At 37.7% G+C, this 25,359-nt stretch overlaps 1 protein-coding gene across 4 annotated transcripts in view; it reads left to right on the top strand.

Annotated features, from left to right (window-relative positions):
• Positions 1-25,359, top strand: part of DNAJC6 (DnaJ heat shock protein family (Hsp40) member C6) — a 127,133-nt gene that overhangs the window by 23,463 nt on the left and 78,311 nt on the right. Inside the window, exon 2 of one of the 4 annotated variants that reach the window (XM_072974280.1) lies at positions 4,853-4,973. The exons of 2 other annotated variants lie outside the window; for them this stretch is intronic. Coding sequence is in view for 1 of the 2 variants with exons in the window: in XM_006205385.4 (XP_006205447.2) it covers positions 20,841-21,042 (202 nt within the window). In the remaining variant the exon portion in view is untranslated. Of the gene's footprint in view, positions 1-4,852; positions 4,974-20,840; positions 21,043-25,359 lie in introns of those variants that run through there. One more of the 4 variants, XM_006205385.4, reaches the window with a different exon arrangement.

Genomic DNA, 25,359 nt, shown 5'->3' with positions numbered 1-25,359 from the left:
AAGATAGATCTATGTTCAGTAGTTAATGCTTTACTATTTTATCTTGTTTGGAAATGATCTAGATAGTCAGTAAATTTCCATCCATTAACTTAGCAAAACTCTAAAGTTTCATGTTACCAAAAAGAGTTAAACTATTGAAAAAGTTCACCTAAAAACCTTTATCCTGCTTATATCTATTTAACTCACTTGCTCTCTTTAATTGTTTTAGGCTACCCACAAAAACTTCATGAGACATTGGACAAAGTCAGCCATCATTGCAAGCTATTTTTCCTTGCTGACAGATTTTCCAGAGATGACATGAATCTATCTGACCAGTAAACCCAAATAAAATGAAGTTGTCCATCTACATTATTTTTAGTGCTGATAATTCTGAAGACATAACCTATTTTAATTAATCCAACGAACTTAAACTAGTTCTTATTTACCAAAGACTATCCTAGATCATATGAATTTAAAAAACATTTGGGTTAGTTTCTGTATTTCTGAGAGTTTTGGAATACCCAGTCCCTACAAGTGCTTGAGCTTCAACCAAACTAAATAGAGCTCTTTTGCACATTAATTTTGGCAATACCATTCAGAGGTAGAAACATGTCACACATCTATAACATACACATATATATAGACAACATATATATATATAGACACACATAATTATATTGACAGATGCAAATAGTGACCTCATAGCTTTTGTTTTCAATTTTATTTTATTTTTTATTTTTTAACATTTTTTGAGTTATAGTCATTTTACAATGTTGTGTCAAATTCCAATGTAGAGCACAATTTTTCAGTTATACATGAGCATACATATATTCATTGTCACATTTTTTTCTCACTGTGAGCTACCATAAGATCTTGTATATATTTCCCTGTGTTATACAGTATAATCTTGTTCATCTATTCTACATTTTGAAATCCCAGTCTGTCCCTTCCCACCCCCCATGTTTTGAGATTTTAGACATGAGATGGGTATAATAATGCAAAACTCACTAGTTTATTAAAGAGCAGTTGGATCCAAATTCTGTTTTGGCAGTTGGAATTAGTTAAGTTCACTTGCTCAGAGTTACAGCTTTTTACTAATATTTGTGGAGTGGAATTAAAGATTTTTCATTTGCCCAAGTTCCAAATTACCTTTCACCCTTTTGTTTTTATTCTGATAGGAATTACCTCCCTAAAGTTGATATTTTAAATAGATGACCTAGACAAAGAATCTGAGAATTTCCTGCTATGGTCAGGTAGTTGATATCTCAAAGGCATAGGGAAAGAATGCAAGTTGGACAACCTAGAAGAAAGGGACAAATTCCTAGAAACATGTAATCTACCAAGACTGAGTTATGAGGAAATAGAAAATCTAAATCAACTAATTACTAGTAAGGAGTTTGAACCAGTAATCAAAAACTTCCCCCAAAGCAAAAGTCCAGGACTAGACAGCTTCACTAGTGAATTCTTTCAGTGAAAGAATACTTATCCTTCTGAAATTCTTACAGAAAATTGAAGAGGAAGGAATGCTTTCTAAACACATTTTTTGAGGCCAACATCTGATCCTGATACCAAAACCAGATAAGAACACCACAGAAAAAGAAAATTACAGGCCAGTATTCTCAATGAACATAGATGCAGAAGTCTTCAACAAAATATTGCAAACCAAATCCAGTCATACACTGAAAGTAGCATACACCACAGTCAAATGGGGTTTATCTCAGGGATGCAAGGATAGTTCAACACTCACAAATCAATCAATGTGATACGCCATATTAACAAGATGGAGGATAAAAATTAGATGACTATCTCTATAGGTGTAGAAAAAGCACTTGATAAAATTCAACACCCATTAATGATAAAAATTCTCAGCAATATGGCTGTAGAGGGAATGTACCTCAACATAATAAAGGCCATATAAGAGAAACTGAAAGCTAACATCATATTCAGCAATGAAAAGCTGAAAGCATATCCTGTCAGATCAGGAGCAAGACAAGCACGCCCACTCTTGCCTCTTTTATTCAATAGAATATTGGAAGACCTAGCCACAAATGTTAGGCACGAAAAAGAAATAAAAGTCATCCCAATCAGAAAAGAAGAAGTAAAACTGTCACTATTTGCAGATGACATGATACTATACATAGAAACCCCTAAAGACTCCACCAAAAAACTGTTAGAACTCGTCAATGAATTTAGTAAAGTTGCAAGATACAAATTTAATATGTGGCATTTCTATATGCCAATAATAAACTATCAGAAAGAGAAATTAAGAAAACAATTTCATTTATAATTGCATTGAAAAAAATAAAATACTTGGATATAAATCTAACCAAGGAGGTGAAGGACTTGTACACTGAAAATTATAATACTGATGAAAGAAAGTGAAGAGAACACAAATAAATGGAAAGATATTTCATCTTCATGAATTGGAATAATTAATGTTGTTAAAAATATCCACACTACCCAAAGCAATCTATAGATTCAAAGCACTTCTTATCAAAATTCTGGTGGCATATTTCACAGAACTAGGAAAATAATTCTAAAATAAAATTTGTATGAAACCATAAAAGATCCAAAGTAATCCAAGCAATCTTGAGAAAGAACATCAAAGCTGGAGGTTTCATGCTCCTTGATTTCAAACTATACTACAAGGCTATAGTAATCAAAACAGTATGGCACTGGTACATAAACAGACTCACAGATCAATGGAACAGAATTGGGAGCCTGGGTATAAACCCACATGTATATGTGTATATGGGATGGATGGTAACTAGACTTGGGGGTGATCACTATGTAATGTGTGTAGATATCAAATTATAATGTTGTACACCTGAAACTTATATAATAAAAAGACAGCTGAACTCTAATGAGAAATTTATGACTAAAGACAGCACAGGGAAAAGGCCAAATTGGCAGTATATGAAAGTAAATCAGGACGTTACATAAATAGGCAATTTAGAGTCTTCTCAGGAGACAAACTGGTAAACTGACATCAAAACTCTTCATATTGATTTGTATGTTTATGCCCTGAAAATATTGAATTTTTAAGCAAACTTTTAAGTATATGGAAAAGTACACATAACATCTAAGTACACAGGTTTGTGAGTTTTTATAAAGTTAACACACTTGTGAAACTAGTATCCAAATCAAGTAATAGATTATTACTAGCAATCTAGAAGTCCTCTTCCAGTCACTACTAACCCTACCACCACTGAGTAACTACCAGTCTGGTCTGTTACTGTGGATTAGTTTTGCTTGTTTTTGAATTTTATGTAAATGGAAATATTCGGTATGTGATCTTTTGTACCAATTTCTTTTGTCCAGTGCTGTATTTGTGAGATACATCCATGTACTGTGGTAGTTGTAGTTCATTTATTCTCATTGCTATACAGTATTCCATCCAGTGAATAGGCCACTTCACTTCTTTCATTTTAATTTTGACAGACTTTGGGTAATTTTTAGTTTTGGCATATTACAAAAAGTACTGTTGTGAACATTCTCTTGTGTGTCTTTTGGTGCACATCTGTACATATTTCTGTTGGTTGTAGTCTAAGAGTAAAATGACTGGAGTGTAGCATATATGTACGATCGCGTTAGATGATACTGCCAGTTTTACGAAGTGAATATAGCAAGTTTTACGAAGTGAATATAGCAAGTTTTCCTCCCATCAGCAGTGAATGAAACTTCTAGTCGCTCTACATCTTTAGCAACATTTGACACTGCTAGTCTTTTAAATTTTAGTGATTCTGGTTTGCGTGTAGTGGCGGATCACTGTGGTTTTAATTTGAAGTTCCATAATGAATCCAAGGTTAAACATCTTTCCAGAAGTTTATTGGCCATTTGCATATCGTTTTTTGTGTGAAAGTCCTGATGATGATTTTTGCCAAATTTTATCTTGGGTTTTCTGTCTTTTTCTTATTGATTTGAATATTTCGAATGGGTTTATACATTCTGGATATGAATCCTTTGCATACTTGTATTGCAGAAATCTTCTAGCACAGGTGGCTTGGCTTTTTACTCTTTTCATGATATCCTTTGATGACTAGAAATTCTTTAATGTAGTAGTCTTTGTTTACTTTTGCTGTATAGTGACTACTTTTGGGGTTCTGTTTAAGAAATCTTTGCTTGCCCCAACGTCATAAAGATACTGTCTTGTGCTTTCTTCTAAAAGCTTTATTATTTTATAATGTATTGATTAAAAAGTATTTAAATGCATTTGTCCACACGTCAGTTTGATCTATTGAAAGTTGTTAAATATTAAATAGTATAAAATAATGACTTTGCCACAAACTCCCTACCTGTGTGATCTTTGCCAAGGCAAATTAGCATTCTGAATTTAATTTCCTCAACTATAAATGGGAATAATATCCACCTGGAAGTACTGTTGTGAGCATCACGTCTAAATGTAAACCGTTATTAAAAAGTTAACTATTACAAAAGATGTTATAGGGACAATTCAGTATATTTAAATATAGACTGGTTATTAGGGAATTATTATTATAATAGACTGGTTATTAGGGAATTACTTTGTAGCTGTGCAGAGGAATGTTCTTATTAGGAGATGTATGATGAAGAAATGAGTGGTAGAGTAATATGACTTCTCAATTCATTTGAAATAAGTTCAGCAAAAAGGGAAAAAACCCTCAAATATCTAGATAAAGAAAAACTGGTAATATGTTTTCAATTGTTGAACCTAGGTATTAGATTATGTGGGTATTGTGAAATTTTGTCAACTTTTTGGCATGTTTGAAATTTTCATAAAATGTTAGCTATTAATGAAGTTATAGCGTTCTATGATTTAACGTATTTTCCAAAACCAAACATACATAAGGACATAATTAAGTGGATTTTGAGTAACTTGGCTTGTTTTGTCTAGGAAAGAAGACGCAAATGAATTAAGAATAAAAAGTGAACTACAGCATTTCCCGCTCAAGTGAGATAAAGCTGAGATGTTTCCGTACAGTTAAGGCATTGCTGGGAATATAAGGAGGGAGAAGGTAAGGAAGGGATCTGAACTGTACCGAGTGCCCACTAAGCTCCTCTGTTAGATGCTGTACATATTTTCACCCTTCATTTAAAAAGCAACTCTACGCAGAAGGTAATATTAGAAAAGTTCGGTATGTTTTGGATAGCTTAGCTAACAACTGCTGGATGGTGGAGTTAGCATTTGAACCCAGATCTGAGTTTTGCCTCTCCTTACTTCCATCTCTTCCTTTCCTCTTTACAAAGAAGGTTGTTTTGTCTTTAAAATGAATGTTATGCTTAATGAAGTAGAAACTCTGGAAAATATATATTTATCAATTAGGTTTGTTGTATAATAAATCACCCCGAAACTTACTAAAGACAGTTAACACAGTTCTTTTGGCCAGTAGGTGGGCCCAGCTGGGCATTTCTGATCTGGGCCAAGCTCTGCTCTTGCCAGTGAGGCTTGCTCACATGTCTGGGATGACTGAGCCAACTCCTCCTTGTGGTCTCCCATTCTTAGGCCATCTAACGTTGGTTTCTCCTAAGGAAAGGGAAGGGAGCCAAGAGAGCAAGGACAGGTTCACAGGGTCTCTTGGGCCTAGCCTTGGAACTGGTACAATGTCATTTCCCTTCTGTCTTAGTCATAAAGTAGGTGGCTTAAACAACAGACAGTTGTTTTGCAAGGGTTTGGAGGCTGGGAATTTCAAGCGCAAGGTGCCTGCGTATTCAGTTCCCGGTGAGGGCCCTCTTCCTGGCTTGCAGATGGCCACCATCTTTCTGTGTCTCCACGCGACAGGGAGAGAGAGAGCTCTTGTCTCTCTTCCTCTTTTCACAAGGACATTAGTCCCATCATGGGGACCCCACCCTCATGATCTCATCTACTCCTAATTGTCTCCCAAATCTCCCACCTCCAGATACCATCACATTAGAGATTAGGGCTACAAATATGAACTGGGGGAGGGGAGCACATTCAGGCCACCCTCTGTTGTTCAAAGCAGTTGTAGGGCCAGCCCAGAGTCTAGGAATGTGGAAGTTAACTCTACCTCTTGGTGAGAGAAAATGTGAAGTAATATTACAAAGTGGTGTGGATGGCAAGGAGTGAGGGTGGGGTGAATGACTAGCCATTTTTACAAACAATCATCCAGAACATACAAAAATAAACATCCTTTAAATCATTCCTGATACCACCATTAAGTGATAACCATTGTTAATATGTTGGGGTATTTCCTTCCGTTGTTTTGTCTATGCACATATAGAGGTAGACCTTTTCTTTTTTTTGTTTTTAAAGAATATGATTCACATCTTTTTTTCAAATTGAAGTACAGTCAGCTACAATGTGTTAACTTCTGGTGTACAGTGCAGTGTCCCAGTCATGTGTATACATACATATATTCATTTTCATATTCTTTTTCATTAACTGTTATTAGAAGATATTGATCATATTTTGAATGATCAATAATTTGGTCATTGATCAGTTTTTTTGTACATATAACACATTTATTTCCAAAGAGTATTTTCCATAGTAAGTTTGTGAAAATAGAAAGTAAACATAAGTATTCTGTGAAACTACATTCAAGGGTTAACAGATTTAGGAAGAAACTTTGTATACTATACAATATATACAGAAAAAAGCAAACATTATAAAAAGTATAAAAATAGACAAAGATACAAATACAATATATTTTGATCAGCATAGTTCCTTATGGTTCACATTTTAGAATAATATTTGTGTTCTATTAATTTCCCTTAACATTATATTGTGGGCATTTTCTCAAATGTTAAGTATTCCTTCACAGTGTGGTTTGCCCTGTGATGCAAAAGAAACCAACGTAAATTGCTATGTTCCAGATCACCACGCTAAGCACTTTCACACAGTTGTCTTCACTAAAAAACAAATTTGCAGGATTGACATTCTGTCACCAAAGAATTCAGTTGCTGCTGTAAAGAAAAAACAGTGGATTTTGAATAAAAGATCCAGAGAAAATTACAATAGTTAAGATGTATCAGCAGTGCCTATTTTTGTCCTGAAAGCCTAACCTGTCAGTTCTGGCTGCTTTGGAGAGGGCCGTCTCCCTGCTGTGGTGGGAGGGTCGGGCCCCTGGCAGTAAATGAGGGCCATTTCTCCCTTTTGCTTAAAGAAACCATCTTGCTAGACCAGCTAACACGTTAAAGCCACACCGCAGGCCGTCAACTACTGTCTCAGTGAACAATTTTATTTGCAAAGATTTTGATACTGATTCTGTGAATAGAGTAAGAATAGCTTGTTAGAGAAGAAGGTGTGATGGAGGGAACACATCCATCTGTGACAGCACGAGCCTCATGGGTCAGTGGATACAGAGAAGGGTGGACTTCGGGGGATTGTTCCCATTTGAGCTCCTCTGACCCATTGGCAGGCTCTGTGTCCTGAGTGATCAGTTAGAAAATACAGCCCCTTTTACGCAGAGACCACCTGTCCACACCTTTCATTTTATAGGTGAAGCCACATCATACTAGTTTATTTGACTGAACTGGCTGTATTTCAAAATGGGTTTTGTTGAACATCAGCTCTTACTGTATAGGCAACGTAATGTGATAAGGAGCTTAGAGTTTGGAGGCCAAAGTCCAAGGTTTGAGCCTGGTTTTGCACTGGCTAGCTGTTGGCCGAGATCAAATTGCAGTGGACCCTCGAGCAACACAGGTTTGGACTGGGAAGGTCCACTTGTACATGGATTTTTAAAAATAAACATGTCCCACAGCACTACAAGATTTGTGGTTGGTTGAACGTGCAGATATGCAGGAACTGTGTAGGCCGAGGGCTTACTGTAAAGTTATATGTGGATTTTCCGCTGTGTGGAGGGTTGGCCCCCCAACCCCTATGTTGTTCAAGGGTCAACTGTACTCAATATCTTTTGAGTTTCAGTTATAAAAGCTTCAGTCTTTTTTAGAGCTGTTGTGAAGATTGAGGCAGTTAACACGTACACTGTCTAATAGTCACCAGTGTGGTAAGCAGCCTTTGAGCACTTGGAATGTGGTTAGTCCAAACTGACATGTGCTGTAAGTGTAAAATACACGCTGGATTTCGAAGACTTAGTATGAAAAAACAAATCTTTCGTTGATTCCTTTTTTTTGTTTGACTACATGTTGAAATGGCAATATTTTTTCCTCATTGAATTAAAGATATTATTAAAATTAATTCACTTGTTTCATTTTAGTTTTCTGTTTTAACGTGCGGCTACTAGAAATTGTAAAATTACATATATGACTAATATTTGTGGCTTTCATTATATTTGTATTGGACAATGCTAAACTGCTTGAAAGTTCTCGATAGAACAAAGCGTACAAAGAATAAGTGTTAGTTATAGCCAGGAAGTGTAGACGGTTTAATTGAATAGATAAGGATTCCAAGTGAGAACAAGAAGCTTATTTTATTTACTGAGTTTCTTAGCAAGCTTTTATTTAGGCATCTTAATTTTTCTTTTTTATTTGTAGCAGGGAAGTAGACGAGGGAGTAAATAATAATTTCAGTGCATTGAGCTAAGATGATGCAGGGATGGTGCTCAGTACTACATTAGGGAGGATTCCTTTGGTTACAAATGACAGAGAACCAATTTGATTTAACTGAATTGAAAAAGGGGGATTTTATAACCGTGAAATGAGTGGGAGTGCAACTGCTTATCTTGAATTCCTGGGATGTATATGCTATTTTCTCTTCCTCTCTCAAATTCACTTCTTCCTCCTTAGCAACATTGTTTTCTTGGATCATTTATCTCCACATGTCAGAAAGCATGTCTCCTACAAATCCTGCCTGTCTTCCTTGCTCTAGGAAAGACTCAGACTTACTCTCGCACTGGTTTTAAATTGAGAAGTCCTGTGAACAGGCCGTGGTTGACTTAGCTTGGTTTCAGGTGCCCACCTCTGGGCCATGGCAGCTCTAGTTTCAACCATAGAAGAGGAGGATTTCCCTGGGAAAGGGAGTGCTGCTTTGGGCTGAGAAGAGAATGGATATGCACCACACCTACCCTAACGAATTTAATCAGTATAGCCATGCTGTGGGGTAATACCCCAAACTGGAAATGAGGAGACTAAAAAGAAGTTACATATTTTGTCCAAGTACAAACCTCCAGCTGGAAGCCCGGGTCTGCCTATCTCCAAAGCCTGTGTTCTTAAACACTACACTGAGAGAGTTCTAGTAAATTGGGGCTGTGTTAACTTAAGTTTTACTGAATTAGCAATTTGCTGTTTTCTTCCTATACGAGATTGCTTCCCTTTGAAACTTACAGTGAGAATGAGTGTAAGGAAAGTGGCCCATGGAAACACCCAATAAGGGTTTCTTGAATGGAAAACCAGTACTACTTGCTCTCCCATCTTACAGTCAGTATTTTAAAGGTATAAAAAAGCCCTACAATAGTTACCTTTATAGTAATACGCCTAAAACATACCACCACTTGGGTATTTTATTTTCATAATTTGTGATCATCTGCCTTCTTTTGAAAACTTCCCTAGTCCCTATCTCAGTTTTCACCAACGCATGGTTCCCCGCAGTCTGTACCACATGGGTATAGTGATTTCAGAGGCAAAGATGAAAGAGTTATGTTCTGTGATTCATCAACAATATCTATCCCAAAGGAAATACTCTCTAAAAATGACGATCTTTCAGCAAAAAAGTGATCTAGAGTCTGTGACTCTCTTACTCAGGTCAAAAAGTAAATATTTTTCAAACAAAAATGACTTCAAAAGTCTATAAGTCTTAAGTGTGCTTTTCTTAACCCTCTAGAAATGATTTCATTTACATAGGAAAAGAGCAGTGTGACACCTTTATTGGCTGAATTCATATTAATGCAGTGTGATGGAAAGCTAAGAGTTCTGACCTGGACTGGTCAGAAAACCAGTCTCTTATATGTAGCTCTGTGGCCTTAAGCAGTAATAAATGAAATGGCTAATCTTTGGCATTAAACATAGAACACTTTCCCCTTATGTCTTTTGTGGACTCTTCCCAGTGGCAGTAGCCATTCATTTGTTTAACAACGTGTTTATCAGGTGTCTGCTTTGTGTCAGGCATGCAGTTAGGTACCAAACGCAGCCCTGTCATCATGGAGCTTACAGTCTGATGTGGGGAGGAGTACACGTAACAGGAAATTTCAGTGTAACGTTGTAAGTGCTGTGTTAGAAGACATACAGTGTTCTATGGGACCACGTGGAATTACACCTAACTTGGTTTTGAGAACCTTGATGGTTTCCTGGGGGAGGTGCTTTCTGTGGAAGGATCTGAAGGGCAAGCAGGGCTGGCTAGGCAGGGGAACGATTACTGGTGCTTGAAGAGGTGATTTTTGTGGGGAAATAAGCAGAGAGGTTGTGCAGGTTGCTCTGACAGTCTCCTGAAAGGGAGCTGGTGGACAGCTTAGCCTCTCAGCAGACAGGTGGAATGGCTCTTTGCCCCGCTTCTAGCACAGGTCTGATGGTTGTTTTCCAGAAATGAAAGTGCTCCTTACTAAGATATTACTGATGGAATGGTATTTGCTGATGGAGTCTGGAATTTACTTAAAAGTGGTTGGGGGTTCATACATATAAAACACGACTGACCATGACTTAGCAATTGTAGATGCTGAATGATGGGGAAAAGGGTCCATAGAATTTTCTCTACTTTTGTATATGTTTGAAAAGTTTCATAATGTAAAATAAAAGATAAAATAATAATATGAAAATGCCCCAACTTATTACTCAAATGCTTTATTTACTTTTAGCACAAGTGGAGAAAGAGTCAGACTTTCTCATTTGGCCATGTTGAAATAAATAGACTCAGAACCACTGTGTCATAAACACTGACACTTGGCTTTAAAATTTTGTATCAACATTGATGGCTTAAAATATTCCAGACTGTACTGAGATTATGTGGGCAGATCAAAGAAAGAGAATTGCACTTCAAGGAAGGGGCAACTCTTCAGGGACTTTGTTAATGACATAAGCAAGCGCTCTGTGGCTCTGGTCTTGGTTTGCCCAGGAAGGCAGTTTCTGGATAGCAGGTGAGGTGGAGAGATGACTGGTTTTGGAGTCAGGCATGATAAGCTCATCTGTGTTATCAGTCGAAGGACAATGACAAGAAATAACAAAATAGTTACCATTCATTGAACTCTCACTGTAAGCTCTGTGTGTGCTTTGTCTAATGCAATTCTAATAGCTGCCCTATTAGTTAAATGCTACAATTTTACAGAATAGGAAACCGAGGCATGAAGAGGTTGTATGATTTGTCCACGATTACATAGACTTTATGTAATTCCTAGGAAATTTTATGATAAATAAATAACTGAAATCCAGTGGTTAGGTTTCAATTTGTATCCCAGAGATGCTTATATTTGGATACACATAATAGAAAAAAGCAAGGTAATAATAGCTTAAGACAAAAGTTTCTTTCTCACCTTTAAGAAGTCTACAGATAATTGGTCCAGGGCTGCCATGGTTCTCTGGGGATTAGAGTCCTTCTATCCTGTGCTTCACTGTGAGTGTTTGCCATCCTCAAGGTCACCTCATAGTCCAAGATACTTGCTGGAGCTCCTCATTCCAACCAGAAGTAAGGGAAAAGGAATGAAAGAAGGGCATACCACACATCTGCTCTTTTAAGGATGCATGCCAGAAACTGCACATGTCACTTCTGCTTATATTATATGACCTTTACTTAGCCCCATGAACATACTTATTAGATTATAGAAAACTTGCAAGTGGCAAGTCCAAGATATGAATGAAGACTGAAAAGTACATTCTTTATAAAACTGTGTGGCCTGTGCCCAGCTTAAGATCAGGGGTTCTATTAGCATAGAAGATGATAATTAATATTGGGGATCACTAGCACTCACTCTTAGCCCACACTCAACTGTATTTCAGAGCTCTGGTCTCTGGGTATGAAATGGACATGGTAATTCTTCTCAAACGACCTTTCATGTTTGAATCAGTAAATTCCTGAAAAACCCAGACACTTAATTTAGAGCTTAGTTTGCTGGTTCCTTCCCTATATTGTGTAGATGTGGTCAAGTGGGCAGCAGTGGTTGAGTGTCCAAGAGACTCAGCACCCGGAGAATTGACTTTACCCGCATCTGAGGTAGTCAGTGCCCTTCTCTTCACCAGGGGATTTGCTGCATGCTTGAGGGCCTAGAACCTTTAGGCACAGTGGGGTTACGAGAGATTTTAATCATCTTCAGCATATAACAAGCTCAGAGCCAAAGATGGGGATATCCAGGATTGAGGGAAACTTTCACTTCAGTGCAGATTTTCACCAGACTTTGGGGAACTATTTACCATATAGGATTTTTCAGTCTATTTTCCCAATGAATGAGACCAGTTGAGTGTGGGGCCAGTTCATAGTAGTCTGTCCTTGTCTGTCCAGGAGGGTGAAGTTTCCCGGCATGTAAAATGGCAGATGAAAGGGACAGGTGCTTCCATGAGTTACTCTTGAAATGATAATGTATGTGTAACATTGCTGTACTATGAGCATGTCCTTGAAAAGTCAAGGGTAAGTTGAATGTTAGCAAATGGAAGTGTATTTTCAGTGAGCTCACTAAGAAAATCCCTGGTGAATGTTCCTGTAAGCTAAAGATGGCCTCCCAGACAATGTTTTGCATTTTCATTCAATTAGCAGATGCTTATTGGGCACCTACTGCTTGGCAGTCACTGTACTAGGCCTGGCAAGTCATAGTGAATACTGCCTTTACCTACCAGAGTTGTCAAAATACCTGAATTATAAGTTGACAAAAAATATTTTCAGTCTAACATATAGTCAAATAATAACATGTGTTTCATCTATTCTAAAACAGTTTTTCAAAATATATTAATATTTATGAAATCTTGAAGCATCTTAAAACTGATAGTATGTCAGTAATACATATTTCTTTTTCTTTTTTTTAATTGAAGTAGTCAGTTACAATGGTTTACAGCACAATGTCCCAGTCATGCATATACATACATATGTCCATTTTCATATTCTTTTCATTGAAAGTTACTACAAGATTGAATATAGCTCCATGTGCTATACAGAAGAAATTTGTTTTTTTAATCTACTTTTATATATAGTGGCTAACATTTATTTGCAAATCTCAAACTCCCCAATTTATCCCTTCCCACCCCTTTTCCCTCTATAATCATAAGATTTGTTTACTGTGTCTATGAGTCTGTTTCTGTTTTGCAGATGAGTTCATTAGTGTCCCCTTTTTTCCTTTTTTTTAGATTCCATATATGAGTGATATCATATGGTATTTTTCTTTCTCTTTCTGGCTTACTTCACTAAGAATGATTATGTCAAGTTCCATCCATGTTGCTGCAAATGTCATTATTTTTTCATTTTTATGGCTGAGTAGTATTCCATTGTATAAATAGACCACAAATTCTTTATCCAGTCATCTGTTGATGGACGTTTAGGTTATTGGGGTGCATGTATCTTTTCAAATTAGAGTTCCTTCTGGATATAGGCCCAGGAGTGGGATCGTTGGATCATATGTTAAGTCTATTTTTAGTTTTTCATAGAATCTCCATACTGTTTTCCATAACAGCTGCACCAAACTACTTTCCCACCAGCAGTGCAGGAGGGCTCCCTTTTCTCCATACCCTCTCTAGCATTTATTGTTCTTGGACTTTTGAATGATGGCCATTCTGACTGGCATGAGGTGATAACCTCATTGTAGTTTTGATTTGTATTTCTCTGATAATTAGCGATATTGAACATTTTTTTCATATGCCTACTGACCATTATGTCTTCATTGGAGCATTGCTTGTTTAGGTCTTCTGCCCATTTTTGGATTGGGTTGTTTGGTTTTTCTCTTATCAAGTTGTATGAGCTGTTTATATAGTTTGGAAATTAAGCCCTTGTCAGTCTCATCTTTTGCAAGTATTTTCTCCCATTCCATAGGTTGTCTTTTTGTTTTGCTTATAGTTTCCTTTGCTGTGCAAAAAGCTTTTACATTTAATTAGGTCCTGTTTGTTAATTTTTGCTTTTATTTCTATTGTCTAGATTGCCCTAGGAGAACATTGCTGAAATTTATGTCAGATAAAGTTTTGCCTGTGTTTTATTCTAAGAAGTTTATAGTGTCTTGTCTTATGTTTAAATCTTTAAGCTATTTTGAATTTATTTTTGTGTATGGTGTGAAGGAGTATTCTAACTTCATTAATTTACATGCTGCTGTTCAGTTATCCCAACAACATTTGCTGAAGAGACTGTCTTTACTCCATTGTATGTTCTTGCCTCTTTTATCAAAGATTAATTGACCAAAAATTTGTGAGTTTATTTCTGGGCTCTCTGTTCTGTTCCATTGGTCCATATGTCTGTCTGTTTTTATACCAATACCATGCTGTTTTGCTTACTGTAGCTCTGTAGTATTGTCTAAAGTCTGGGAGGGTTATTCCTCCAGCTTTGTTCTTTATCTTCAGTATTGCTTTGGCCATTCTGGGTCTTTTGTGATTCCATATAAAGTTTAGGATTATTTGTTCTACTGAAAAGCAATATTGCAATTTAGCAATATTGCATCTTCCAATTCAAGAGCATAGGATATCTTTCCATTTCTTTAAGTCATCTTTAATTTCCTTAATCAGTGCTTTGTAGTTCTCCATGTGTAAGACCTTCACTTCCTTGGTCAGATTTATTCCTGAGTATTTTATTGTTTTGGATGTGATTTTAAAAGGGATCGTTTCTTTACTTTCTTTTCCTGCTATTTCATCGTTAGAGTAAAGAAATGCAGCTGATTTCTGTATGTTAATCTTGTAACCTGTACCTTGCCTACGTTTTTCTCAATGCTGTGACTTACACTGGATGATTTGTTAGATTTGATGAGATTCATATTTGCGTAGGGCTTTTTGTTTATTACATGCTTTCATGTGCCTTATTTCATTTGATTCTTCCTGTGAGGGAGGTTGAGTAGTTCACTTTACAGAAAGGGAATGTGGCTGTGAGTGGTAAGCAGACTGTAGAAGACTTGTATGTGGCAGGTGTAGGACTCAAACATAGATGTATTTTTTTCTCCAAGCTAGTGGTTTTTCATTGTACCTTGATGTCTCTTTAATCTGCATGCTCACATACGTGTGCACATACATGTGTGTGAGTACAATGAAGGTCAAGCTTCTTTTAAAGTGAGGAGTTTGCTTTTAAAGGAAATATATTTTTTTCCTTCCGGTGGTTTAAAACTAGGCCAGACAATAGCCACCTATCAATTTTCAGGAGCACAACATAAAACATCCTCTAACTTAGATGGTTACAAAACAAGATTGCCTACTGGGAACCTACATTAATTAAAACTCTCAGATTTCACTGAATAGAACCTGCTCTGGGGGTAGGTAAAGCAAGGGTAACTCCCATAAGGTGCCCTGACCATCTTCACTGATCACACTTAGTAAGGCAGGTCAGATCCAAGGAATGACCCAAACGTCCTCCAGCTTTCACTTTGACCACTGCAGCTGCCTCTTCAGATTGGTGCAGGGCCAAAGCATAATCTTTCTGAATGGGAGTCTGAATCCCAACTGATAGCTAGCTGTATGAGCTTCGGCAAGTTATTTACCATCTCCAAGTTTGCCTTAAAATAAGGATAACACCTTTGCAGGGTTGTTGGGAAGGTGAGAGTTAAGGTGAGTAAGGTACCTGGCAAATAGTAAGTAATCAATGCCAGTTATTTTTATTACTACTAGATTTGAGCTTCAAGGAAGGATAGGCTGCAGGGTATTGAGTTATCTTTGAAAATTTGCCCTTCCTGGAAAATTTGTCCTATCTTCTGGGAGACCCAGCACTCCATCAGGCACAAGAACAGACTACCTCATTTCTGACGAATACTATAGGAATAATTGAGATTTTCTTCTGTTAAATATTATCAGTTCACTCAGTTTTTCCCAGCATATTTCCTCTTCTCTATTGCTCTATGTGTAACTCTTGACAGCTGCCACTGTTTATGTATGTGTTCTATGGTAAAACCTTGATTAAATGGAACTTAGCAACTGGAACACTTCAATGGCCATGGTTTTTCCCTTTGGGCTTCATTTGGCGGAGAAGGAGGGAAAAGACAACTCAAGTGTTGAGAAAAATAGGAAAATTTAAGAGGTAGAGAGAATCCTATAATTTCACATCTTCAGTTTTACTGCGAAGAGAAGCAGGAGTCAGGGCCACTCTTCTGATTCATAATAGAGTCAGGTAATAATAGAATCAGGAGAGAATTCCCAGTCCATTGCTCTTTCTCCTGGACCTGGATTGAAGATATGGCTTTGGCATCTCTCTTGATGTTGCTCATCCTCCAGGTTCGCCACTACATTGCAGGTCTCAAATTCATATGCCTGCAGGGCTGACATAATGGGGCTGAGTGGGGCCAGCTGGGGCTCCCACATTGGGAAATGGTGGTGAACTGTGGCACTCAAACTGGAACCTGTGTACATTTTGTAAAGGCATCTAAGCTGAAATTTTTTTGAGAAAGTACAGGACAAATAAAACATATCTGGGGTCAGATGTGGCCTGCTGATCCCCAGTTTGAATGCCTTGCACCGTCTATATCCATAGGCCATATTCAGTAAGGAGATAATCAAATCATATACCTAAGACATGTTGCCAAAGAAAGTTTTAATGCTATTCAATAATTTATGTTAGTTAAAGTGGAAAGTTGAAGAAGTTTATTTTAGAAACCAGATAATAATACACTCTGCAACAGAGGGCAGAAGCTCTGCCCTCAGTTACTGTCTGATTAGCCAGAATTCTTTGTTAGCCAAGTGAATTCGGATATCACAGTGTGTAGGACATTCACAGCTGGAAATTCAGTCTTAGTTATGGAGGTTTTACCATATATAGACATTCGAACATAACAGACCTATAATGAGAAATACATTATATCATTACTGACCAGAAACACACACACACACATTCACTGCACAAACCCAAAGGAATATTTCAAGGAAACAATGTCTTGCCATGTGCTAAAAACTGATGTTTTCCAACTTACTTCATTTTTATGAAAATAATAGTCATGAATTGCTAAGTTTATTTTATAATCCACTAGTAGACCATAACGTGTAGCTTAAAAAACCCCGGACTAGGTGATACTAATACATTTTTGTTTATTCATTAATTTATTAATTCAGTAGATAATCAGTATCTAATGAGTGTGCGGTGGTCTTTCTGGTGTCATGGGGGTAGAGACATGAGCAAAATACAGATTTTTTTCATTAAGGAGTCCAAAATCTAGTAGGAAAGACATACATGAAAATATCTAAAAATTCAAGGCAGAATAATCACTTCACATTATATATAATGGTCTTATATTATCATGCATCATAATGACAATGTCTCTTAAGTAGGCAGGACAGATTTTAGCCTAATTTTAGAGATAAGAAAACATGTTTTGAAAAAATGACTTACAAAAATAGCTGAACAATAATGATAATAGATACCATTTAAGCACTTACTATGTGTTACGTACTAATTTAAATCTCACTAAAACCTTATTATGATGATATTATCATTTTATAGAGAAGAAAAGTGAGGCAGAGAGGTTAAGTAACTTGCCCAAGGACATGGAGCTAATAGTCCATAGAACTAGGATTCAGTCCTAGGAAATATGTTGCAGAATCTCAGTCGTAACCAGTACTTTATAGTTCCAGGAAACCAAACAGCACAGAGCCTAATTCCAGTTACGATGTGGCGTATATTCATCTTCTACCACCACCACAAAAGTTATGTGACACCTGCTACAACAGGAGGGCTTTTAGAGGGTGGAAGGGTTGGGGAGGAATACAGTGTGGCTCTCAAATATTCCTTAGTGTGGGTAATCTTCATCAAGTTAATAAAAGTGACTGAAGTCAGCAGTAGAAAGGGCAAGGGGAAAGAACTCTTTCCCAAACAGGGCATTTAATCTTTTGGCTCTGCCCCATATGTAATGTGATATTCTTGAAATAAAATAAATTATGGAGCAAACTTGATCTTGGGAAAACAGAGTTTGACTCTAAATGTTCACCTTGGATTTTACCAGTGCCACCCCTCTTTCTTAAGTTTAAGTTCTTGAACCACACAGACAAATTTCCATTAGTAAAGTCCTAGAGAAAGTAATACTTAGCCTTTACTGAGCTCCTCGCATGGGAGGAAGTCAGACTGTCAGCACTGAGGATAGAGCTGTGCCAGACTAATAATAGTAATAATAGAGAATGTTTGTTAAGTACTTACTGTATGTTTTAGGTACTGATCTAATTCTTACTTCAACTGTATAATGATGATACTTTTATTATGCTCTATGGGGTATAGGAGTGAGATCTTCATGGATACATGAAAGGTCAAATATGAATTTGATCTTTAGGATAGTAAAGAAAATTTTAGTGTTGAAATTGGTGTATATTCCAATTTAAGCCCCAAACTAGTTTTTAGATTGTTGTAAACTAATTTTCCTGCCTTACTATGTTCTTTATATCCCTAATTTTGTCAGGTTATAAATAATTTTTTAATTGATTGTATTTATGTTAAATTAAGTGTAAAGATAAAAAGTAAAATGGTTCTTGTAGCCCATTCATGGTTTTTTCTTTTTAAATTTGCAAACTGGGGAAATAGATACCCTAAAATACAAAGGCATATGTTTAATCTATAATTTCTTAGAGCAATATGACTGCAACTCTGGAAACAGTTGAGCAAAAATAACGGAGAGTGCTTTTTTTGAAAATAATAATTTTCACTTTTCAGAGATGCTCTTTTCTAAATTCTCTTGATCCAATGAGTATGAACCCAGAATTTGTCAAGGCACTTGATAGATACTAGGTATTTTATTTCCAGTGGGTCAATAATAAATTAAAGGAGAAGAAAGGTGTAGAAAAAGATTATTTAAAATGTTATTGGAAAAGATTTATTTATTAGAATTTACAGAGTATTAGGTGTCTAAAATAGCTCAAACCGGCAGATTTGGAACATTGAAAGTATAACATTTGTGTTTAAATTTTATTACAGTTTTAACTGCCATTACTCAAGTTGTTTGATCTTGTAAATGAGCATTAACTGTGATTTGTGATTTAGGTCAGACAACACATTCATCAGATAATGCAGTTAGGAAAGCAACTGGTCAGATAATTTACCTCTTCCCAGAGGGACTGGAGGGATCTAGAAGACAGCAAGCACTCTTGACCTCTACTGATTTATCCCCTTCCTGTAAGAATTCACATTTGGGTGATCCTTGAACAGGAAAATGACTCTCAATCCAATTAATTTATTTTATGTAGACCTATGTAGATGTAGAGCTTCCAGGAAACTCTTAGGGTCCCAAATTATTTAGACTGAAGCCTCTTAGATGCTATAGTTTGATTTTGCATCCTTAAAGATATCAAAATAATAGCGAGTCATGAAAGGTGAGATGGCAGATTTAGCTTTGTGTATGGATTTAAGCAAATTTTACATACATGCACTTATTTCTTCTTGTTTTGGTGATAAAACTCTGTCAGATGACTTGAAAAGCACCTTACTTAGTCCTTCCAAATCCTAATAGGGAAAAAAAGATCATTTTTTAAACAAAATTTTCACCTGGTCTTCACCTGAAATGATGAGAATGAGAGATACTTCTGCAGTCTTATTATTTCAGGTGAAAATGAACATTTGGTAATTGCATTCTGAGACTTAATAGAGTTATATCCAGATTTCAAAGGCTTAAAACTTATGCAGTGTTGGGGTCCTCTTTAAGAATAAGAATACAAAATCAGGAATATAAAATTAGGTGCACAGCCTTGAAAGGGGCTACTCCAAAAAAGGGCCCTGACCCTTAAGGTTCATTAACTTTGTGATAAATTCTTCTTTGATTAATTAGTGACTGCTCTCTTTGCCCAGAATTATGAAAGAAAAAAAGGGGGAGAGGCTAGAGACTAGAATAGACCACCTTGCTTCTCAACCATCCCTTCAAGCCAGCTGAGTGGTATAGACCTTTCTCCAGGTACCAAGGTAAATGATACCAGAACTGAAACTGCTCCTGATTCAGCCTTGCTCCCCATGCCCCCCAGCCGATTTTTTCGTTCAACAAATAGTTACATCTACTCACGGGGTGGAATGGACCATAACTGCCTCCTAGTGTTAGAATAGTCAGGTCTTTTGATATCACATTTAGGGCTCTTCCCCATTCTGGGAAATGTGCACAATACTGCTGTTTTTTATTTTTTATTTTTTTCTGTCCTGGCATACATTTAGCCTGGCACAACATGCGTTCTTTTTCTGTTCAACTGAGTTACAAGTCAGTCCTCCACGAAGGCAACTGTCGGAGTGGCTTTGACTGGCCGAATCTTCCAGCAAATATAGGCTAAGTTATACGAAATGGGCGTGTCTGGATCTTACCAAGAGACCCCCTCTTCCCCAAAACATAATAGGCAGAGACACCCAGCCCCTTTCTTTACCTCACGTGCGCGAAAACACCCTCTATCCTAGTCGTAGTAGGGCCCTCCCCCTCCCACCCCGCCCCATTTTCCATCTTCAGCCCCCCTCCCCCAGAATCTCTCCTCCCTTATTCCCTTTTTCCTTCCCTCCCCGTGGGCCAGTGGCGCTTGGAGCTGCCCTGCTGCGCGGTGGGGCGACGCGGCGACACCTATAGGATTGCTTCCGGGCACTCCCCAGCCAGAGGGTGGCTGGCCTGGGGTCCGGAGCTTGGCAGGACCGGCGACTCCACCGCGTCTGCACCGAGGACGCGCGCACCCGCCCGCCCGCGTCCTCCTTCCCTTCCTCCCTCCCTCCCTCGCGCCTGGCGCCCAGAGCCGCGCTCTGCCCAGGGCGGTGGCTTCGCCGCGCCCCGCAAAGCTCCTCTCCGGTAGCCGCTCCTTCTTTCCCTCCTCTTTGCGTCATGTGGGGCACTTGATTTTTTTTTTTTTAATATAAGAAAAATTCCTCCTTTAGCCCTTTCCACCTTCCACCTCCCCCTTCATCTCCTCAGGTTGATTTTTTCCCCTCTCCTCTGGGCTTGCCCATGAGCCTCCTCGGAAGCTACCGGAAAAAGACCAGCAACGATGGTTATGAATCCTTGCAGCTGGTGGACAGTAATGGGGACCTAAGTGCGGGGAGCGGCGGGGGAGGCGGCAAGCAGAGAGTGAACGCCGGGGCGGCGGCGGCGGCGGCGCGGAGTCCCGCCCGGCAGCCTCAGAACCGCGTCAGCACCATGGACAGCTCAGGTAGCGCAGCGGGCCGGCAGAGCCCCGCTGAACTCCGCCGGGCCCTCCAGTTGCGGCCCAGTCCACTAGCCCGAGGCTCCCACCCCAGCCCCGGCCTGGGAGGGGATAGGATGAAAGCGAAGGCATCTAATGCCACCAGGGTGTCGCGTCTCTAATTTCTCTAGTCTAGGGAGCTAAGAAACGGTTAGATTACTCTGGAGGCCCAGTGACCGTAGCGAGCGCCTCTTAATCTCTCTACGCTGCTGAATACACCAGCTGGGGGCGGGGAGAGGAGGGGTAAGGGGGGGGAGGGGTGGACGGGATAGGGGAGGGGGTGGCACGAGGAACGCCTGGGAAAGGGAGGAGGGGAGAGGCAGCTGCTTTCACTACCCAGCTGGATGACGGGGAGAGGTGAAGGACCAAGTGCGTTGAGTGTTTTTGCAGCCTGCTGACGGTATTTATTCCAAATATTATTTTCGTAATGCTGATGGTGTTTACAATTCTGTAAAGCTCTGCCTCTTTTCTACTACCTGCTAGGGTTAATGCTGTTACCTTTCTTGAGCAAATTTTACCTGGAATCTAGAGCTCTTTTACACATTTGCACAATGAAATTTATTTCATCTGTTGTTGGCTTTGATCTTGTTTATCCTTACACTTTTGCACTGAGTGTATTAATATTTCATAAACCTCTTCATGTAAGGAAAATGGAAATGCCTTTAAACTTTGAATCTGGGCTTGCAACCGTCTTTTAGAAATCATTTTAGCAAGTTGGATTTTCTCTTGCAAATGCTCTTTTAGTGATTTCCGTGGCAAAATAGTTATTTAATATATCCATGTTGGACCATGAATGTTGTTATCACTGTTTGCTTACCTTTTCAAGGAACCTGGATAGGAGAACTGTTCACATAAAGATAATTTATAATTGATGTGCTCAGTGATTTGTTCTGTATTGGTAACTTTAATACTGGAATTGAGAACTTCAGAGGAAAGATTTGTGTTGAGTTGTTTGGACAGTAATGAAACCAAACTCAATTTTATTCTCGCACTTTGCAAACAAATGCTTATTTCTTTTAATTGTGTAGTGGCTCTTCCCGGGCTACCACTTTCTATTTTCCTCATCCCATGAGTGGAGTGAAATATTGTTCACAGATGTTCCTGTGTCCAGGCTGAAAAGTAAGTTTATCCATAAAAGCTCTTACTGAAATTAAGTGAGGTATTGGGGGGATGTTTTCTCAGACCCATTTAAAATTAAGCTAAAATTATCCCCAAGGGGCTAATGGTTTCAAGGGCTTTGGTATTGGTGTTTGATTTATGGTTATTTGACTTATGTTTTTGCAAATCTGTGGTATATCAAAGTACAAACCATCTTTTGTTTGGATGTGATCTCCTTTAAATCTTAAAAAAATTGATGTACTCTAAATGATATCACTATAATCCTTTTTTGGAACATAGTGTGTGTATAAACAAACAAATAAAATGAAAATAAACATTTCTAAATGAGTGTAGCAGAGCCCCACTTCAGGGAAATGAAATATGAAATTTTGTGTGTTTTCATAGAAATTTTCATTTTAAAAATTGAAATTTGTTTTTTTCAAACATATGTTACAGTCTAGAATAAATTCAACAGATATTTCTTGAGTCTAGTTATATGCCAGGCACTGTGCTAAGCACTATAGGAAATATAATAGTAAATGAGACACTTCTGACCTCTAGGGGGCCATCATACAATAGAGGCAGTGACTTGAACACAGAGCAGCTTATGCTAAGTCCTGGATTTTTGAGGATTTTTTTTTTCTCTATGAAATCAGACTTTTCCAGTAGGTTTAGAGAAAAAGAATGAATTGCCTTGGTAAATTGTTGCAAGGGAAAAGCATTTGTATTAAGAATACTGTTATCTCTAAAGTGCTATTGCTAGGAATTGATTTTTCAATTTGGTCAAACTAGCATTATATGAAGAGGTTGCAGAGATCACCAGCCACCCCCTTTAGGCTAGGAGAATGTGTTTGGATGACGGATTGGGCCTTGAGAGTGGACTTTCTTGTAGTGGGTTTCATTTACTAGTGCGACCATATATGTCTTGTCTAGTTCTTTCTTCTAAGATTTTCAGAATGGCCTTGTGCACTGTAAATATATTCATTTGTTTAAGATATATAATTAAACTCATGGATCACTTCTAAATCAGCAATAATCTGCCTTTTTGTTCAGCTGATTGTACTGTGACATGCCAGATAGGATAGGTGGTTCATGTGGCTTTTGTTCTAACAGAAACGTTTAAGAATGGAAAAAATATGCCAAGGTCCCTTAGAGAATTTAAAGCTTAGTCTTAACAATACCTTACACTTGTATAGTTATTTATAATAGGTAGAACATTTGAATATTTATCTTATTTGATTTCCCCAGAATTCTATTAGATAGGGTAAGCAGCATGTGTCTTTGTCTAGAGACAAGATCAAACCTCTGCACAATTGTTACTAGCTGCAAAAACCTAGAAATGTTTTAAGCCTGTTCTCGTTTTACAAAAGGAGACTCATAATAGTTGTTCTTAACCATAGCTTGAGTTTGAACCTTGAAACAACATGATAATACATTAGCAGGTTTTCTTCACTTTGCTGTCTGTGCCCTTCCAGTTTATGAGATGAGGAAACTTATTCTTACAGATGGCAGGAAACTTGTTCAAGGTAACATAGCAAGTTAGTGACAACCAGATTGAGTTTTCTGACTCGGAGGTCTAAGGTTTTCTCCAATGAACAGAGCTCTTTTTCTACGTAGGCATAATATCATTGTTGAAATGGAAACAATATGATATGCTTTGATTTCCCCCTCTGTTCTTAGATGAAAGAGTGACAGATGTTTAGAGAAGAGTAATGACTTTCTAAGTTAACAGACTCTCAAGTGGTAGATTCCAGAGCAGCCCCCTTGCTGGATGTGTCTTGCAGAGCTCCCTGCCTATCCTGGCTCACCTTCTCTTCATTCAAATTATTCTGTAGAAGATTGGCATTCAAAGGTCATCCTCTCATATTCCAAATGGCCTTGCAGCTATCCCAATTCATTAGCTCAGAAACTCCATATTTCTCTTGTGTGCATTTCACCTTCCATGGAAAGTAGACTCCACAAAAGTGGAACGCCTAATCTTGAGTCACTAAAGCGTTCCAACATTAGACTTTACTTACCAAGTTCATAATGATAAGCTATAAAACAGTAGTCCAATTAAAGTATATTCCCAGACTTAATGGAATTTTAAAGTTTAAGGATAATGAAGAATGCTAAAATGCTTTCCAGCTTAGTATGACTCTGATTGGAAACAAAAATTATCTTTAACAAATACTGTTTGGGGTAGTGTTTAAACACAGCATCCTTGTTTTGCATCTGGCTTTAACATTATGCAATATTTATTTGGATAACTTTGTAATTCATTGAAATATTATCAGCATATATGTATTAATATTACTTACTTTAGGAAAACCTGCCCATTTCAGGGTCTTGAAGGTTGAAGACAAAGTTGATTCATCTAACTTACTTAGTTGTGACTAATGTTTGAATGTTTCTGGATAACCGTGTAAGGATGCACCTGTGTCAAATTTCAAATACTTGGAGACTGCCCTGTTTCATAGACTTAGAAGGGGGCTCTCTTGAACCCAGTCTCTTCAAGATGGCAATATATCCTGAGGTACACTTTCTGTGAGGGTGTTTTCTCTGCCTTCTGAAAGGCAGACTGCTCTCATTGGTACAGGGTTCTTCCTTTTATTTAAGCAAAACTCAGCCTTTCTGCCCTCTAGGTACAAAATAAACCCAATCCCCTTCCACATGGCAGCCCTTATAAAATTTGAGAACAGGTATTATTTCTCGTCTTAGCCCAGTTCTCTTCTTTTCTAGGCTAATCAAACCTGGTTCTTTACCTCTTTTCCCCCCTATGTAAGTTGATTTCCATATAATTATCCTTAGCTTTGAGAATAACTTTTAAAATTTACTTTATGTAACAAGGTTTTTTTTCATTGATTTTTATTATAAAAGTTTTCCATGCTCTTAGTTAAAAGAGAATAAAAGTTTTCTGAAAGGAATAAAATGAAAAATGTAAAAATGTACCTCTGTCCCTCCCTGATTCTTTAGGCCCTTGGCTCAGAGATAATCCCTACTGAACATTTGTGTAAACAAATATATATTGTATATATACGTGTATATATGAGATTAAAATTGTAATAAAATACAGATTCAAAGTTGTAAACATGTACATACATTATTTAATGATGCTTAATGATAAAAATAGCTACAATTTAATGACCACAATCCAGGCATCATGCTAAGCATTGTACATGTGGTATCTTATTTAGCCCTCATAAG

Source organism: Vicugna pacos, chromosome 13, assembly GCF_048564905.1.
Source record: "Vicugna pacos chromosome 13, VicPac4, whole genome shotgun sequence".
NCBI classification, from domain to species: Eukaryota; Metazoa; Chordata; class Mammalia; order Artiodactyla; family Camelidae; genus Vicugna; species Vicugna pacos.
This window is presented reverse-complemented; position numbering and strand designations above follow the sequence as displayed.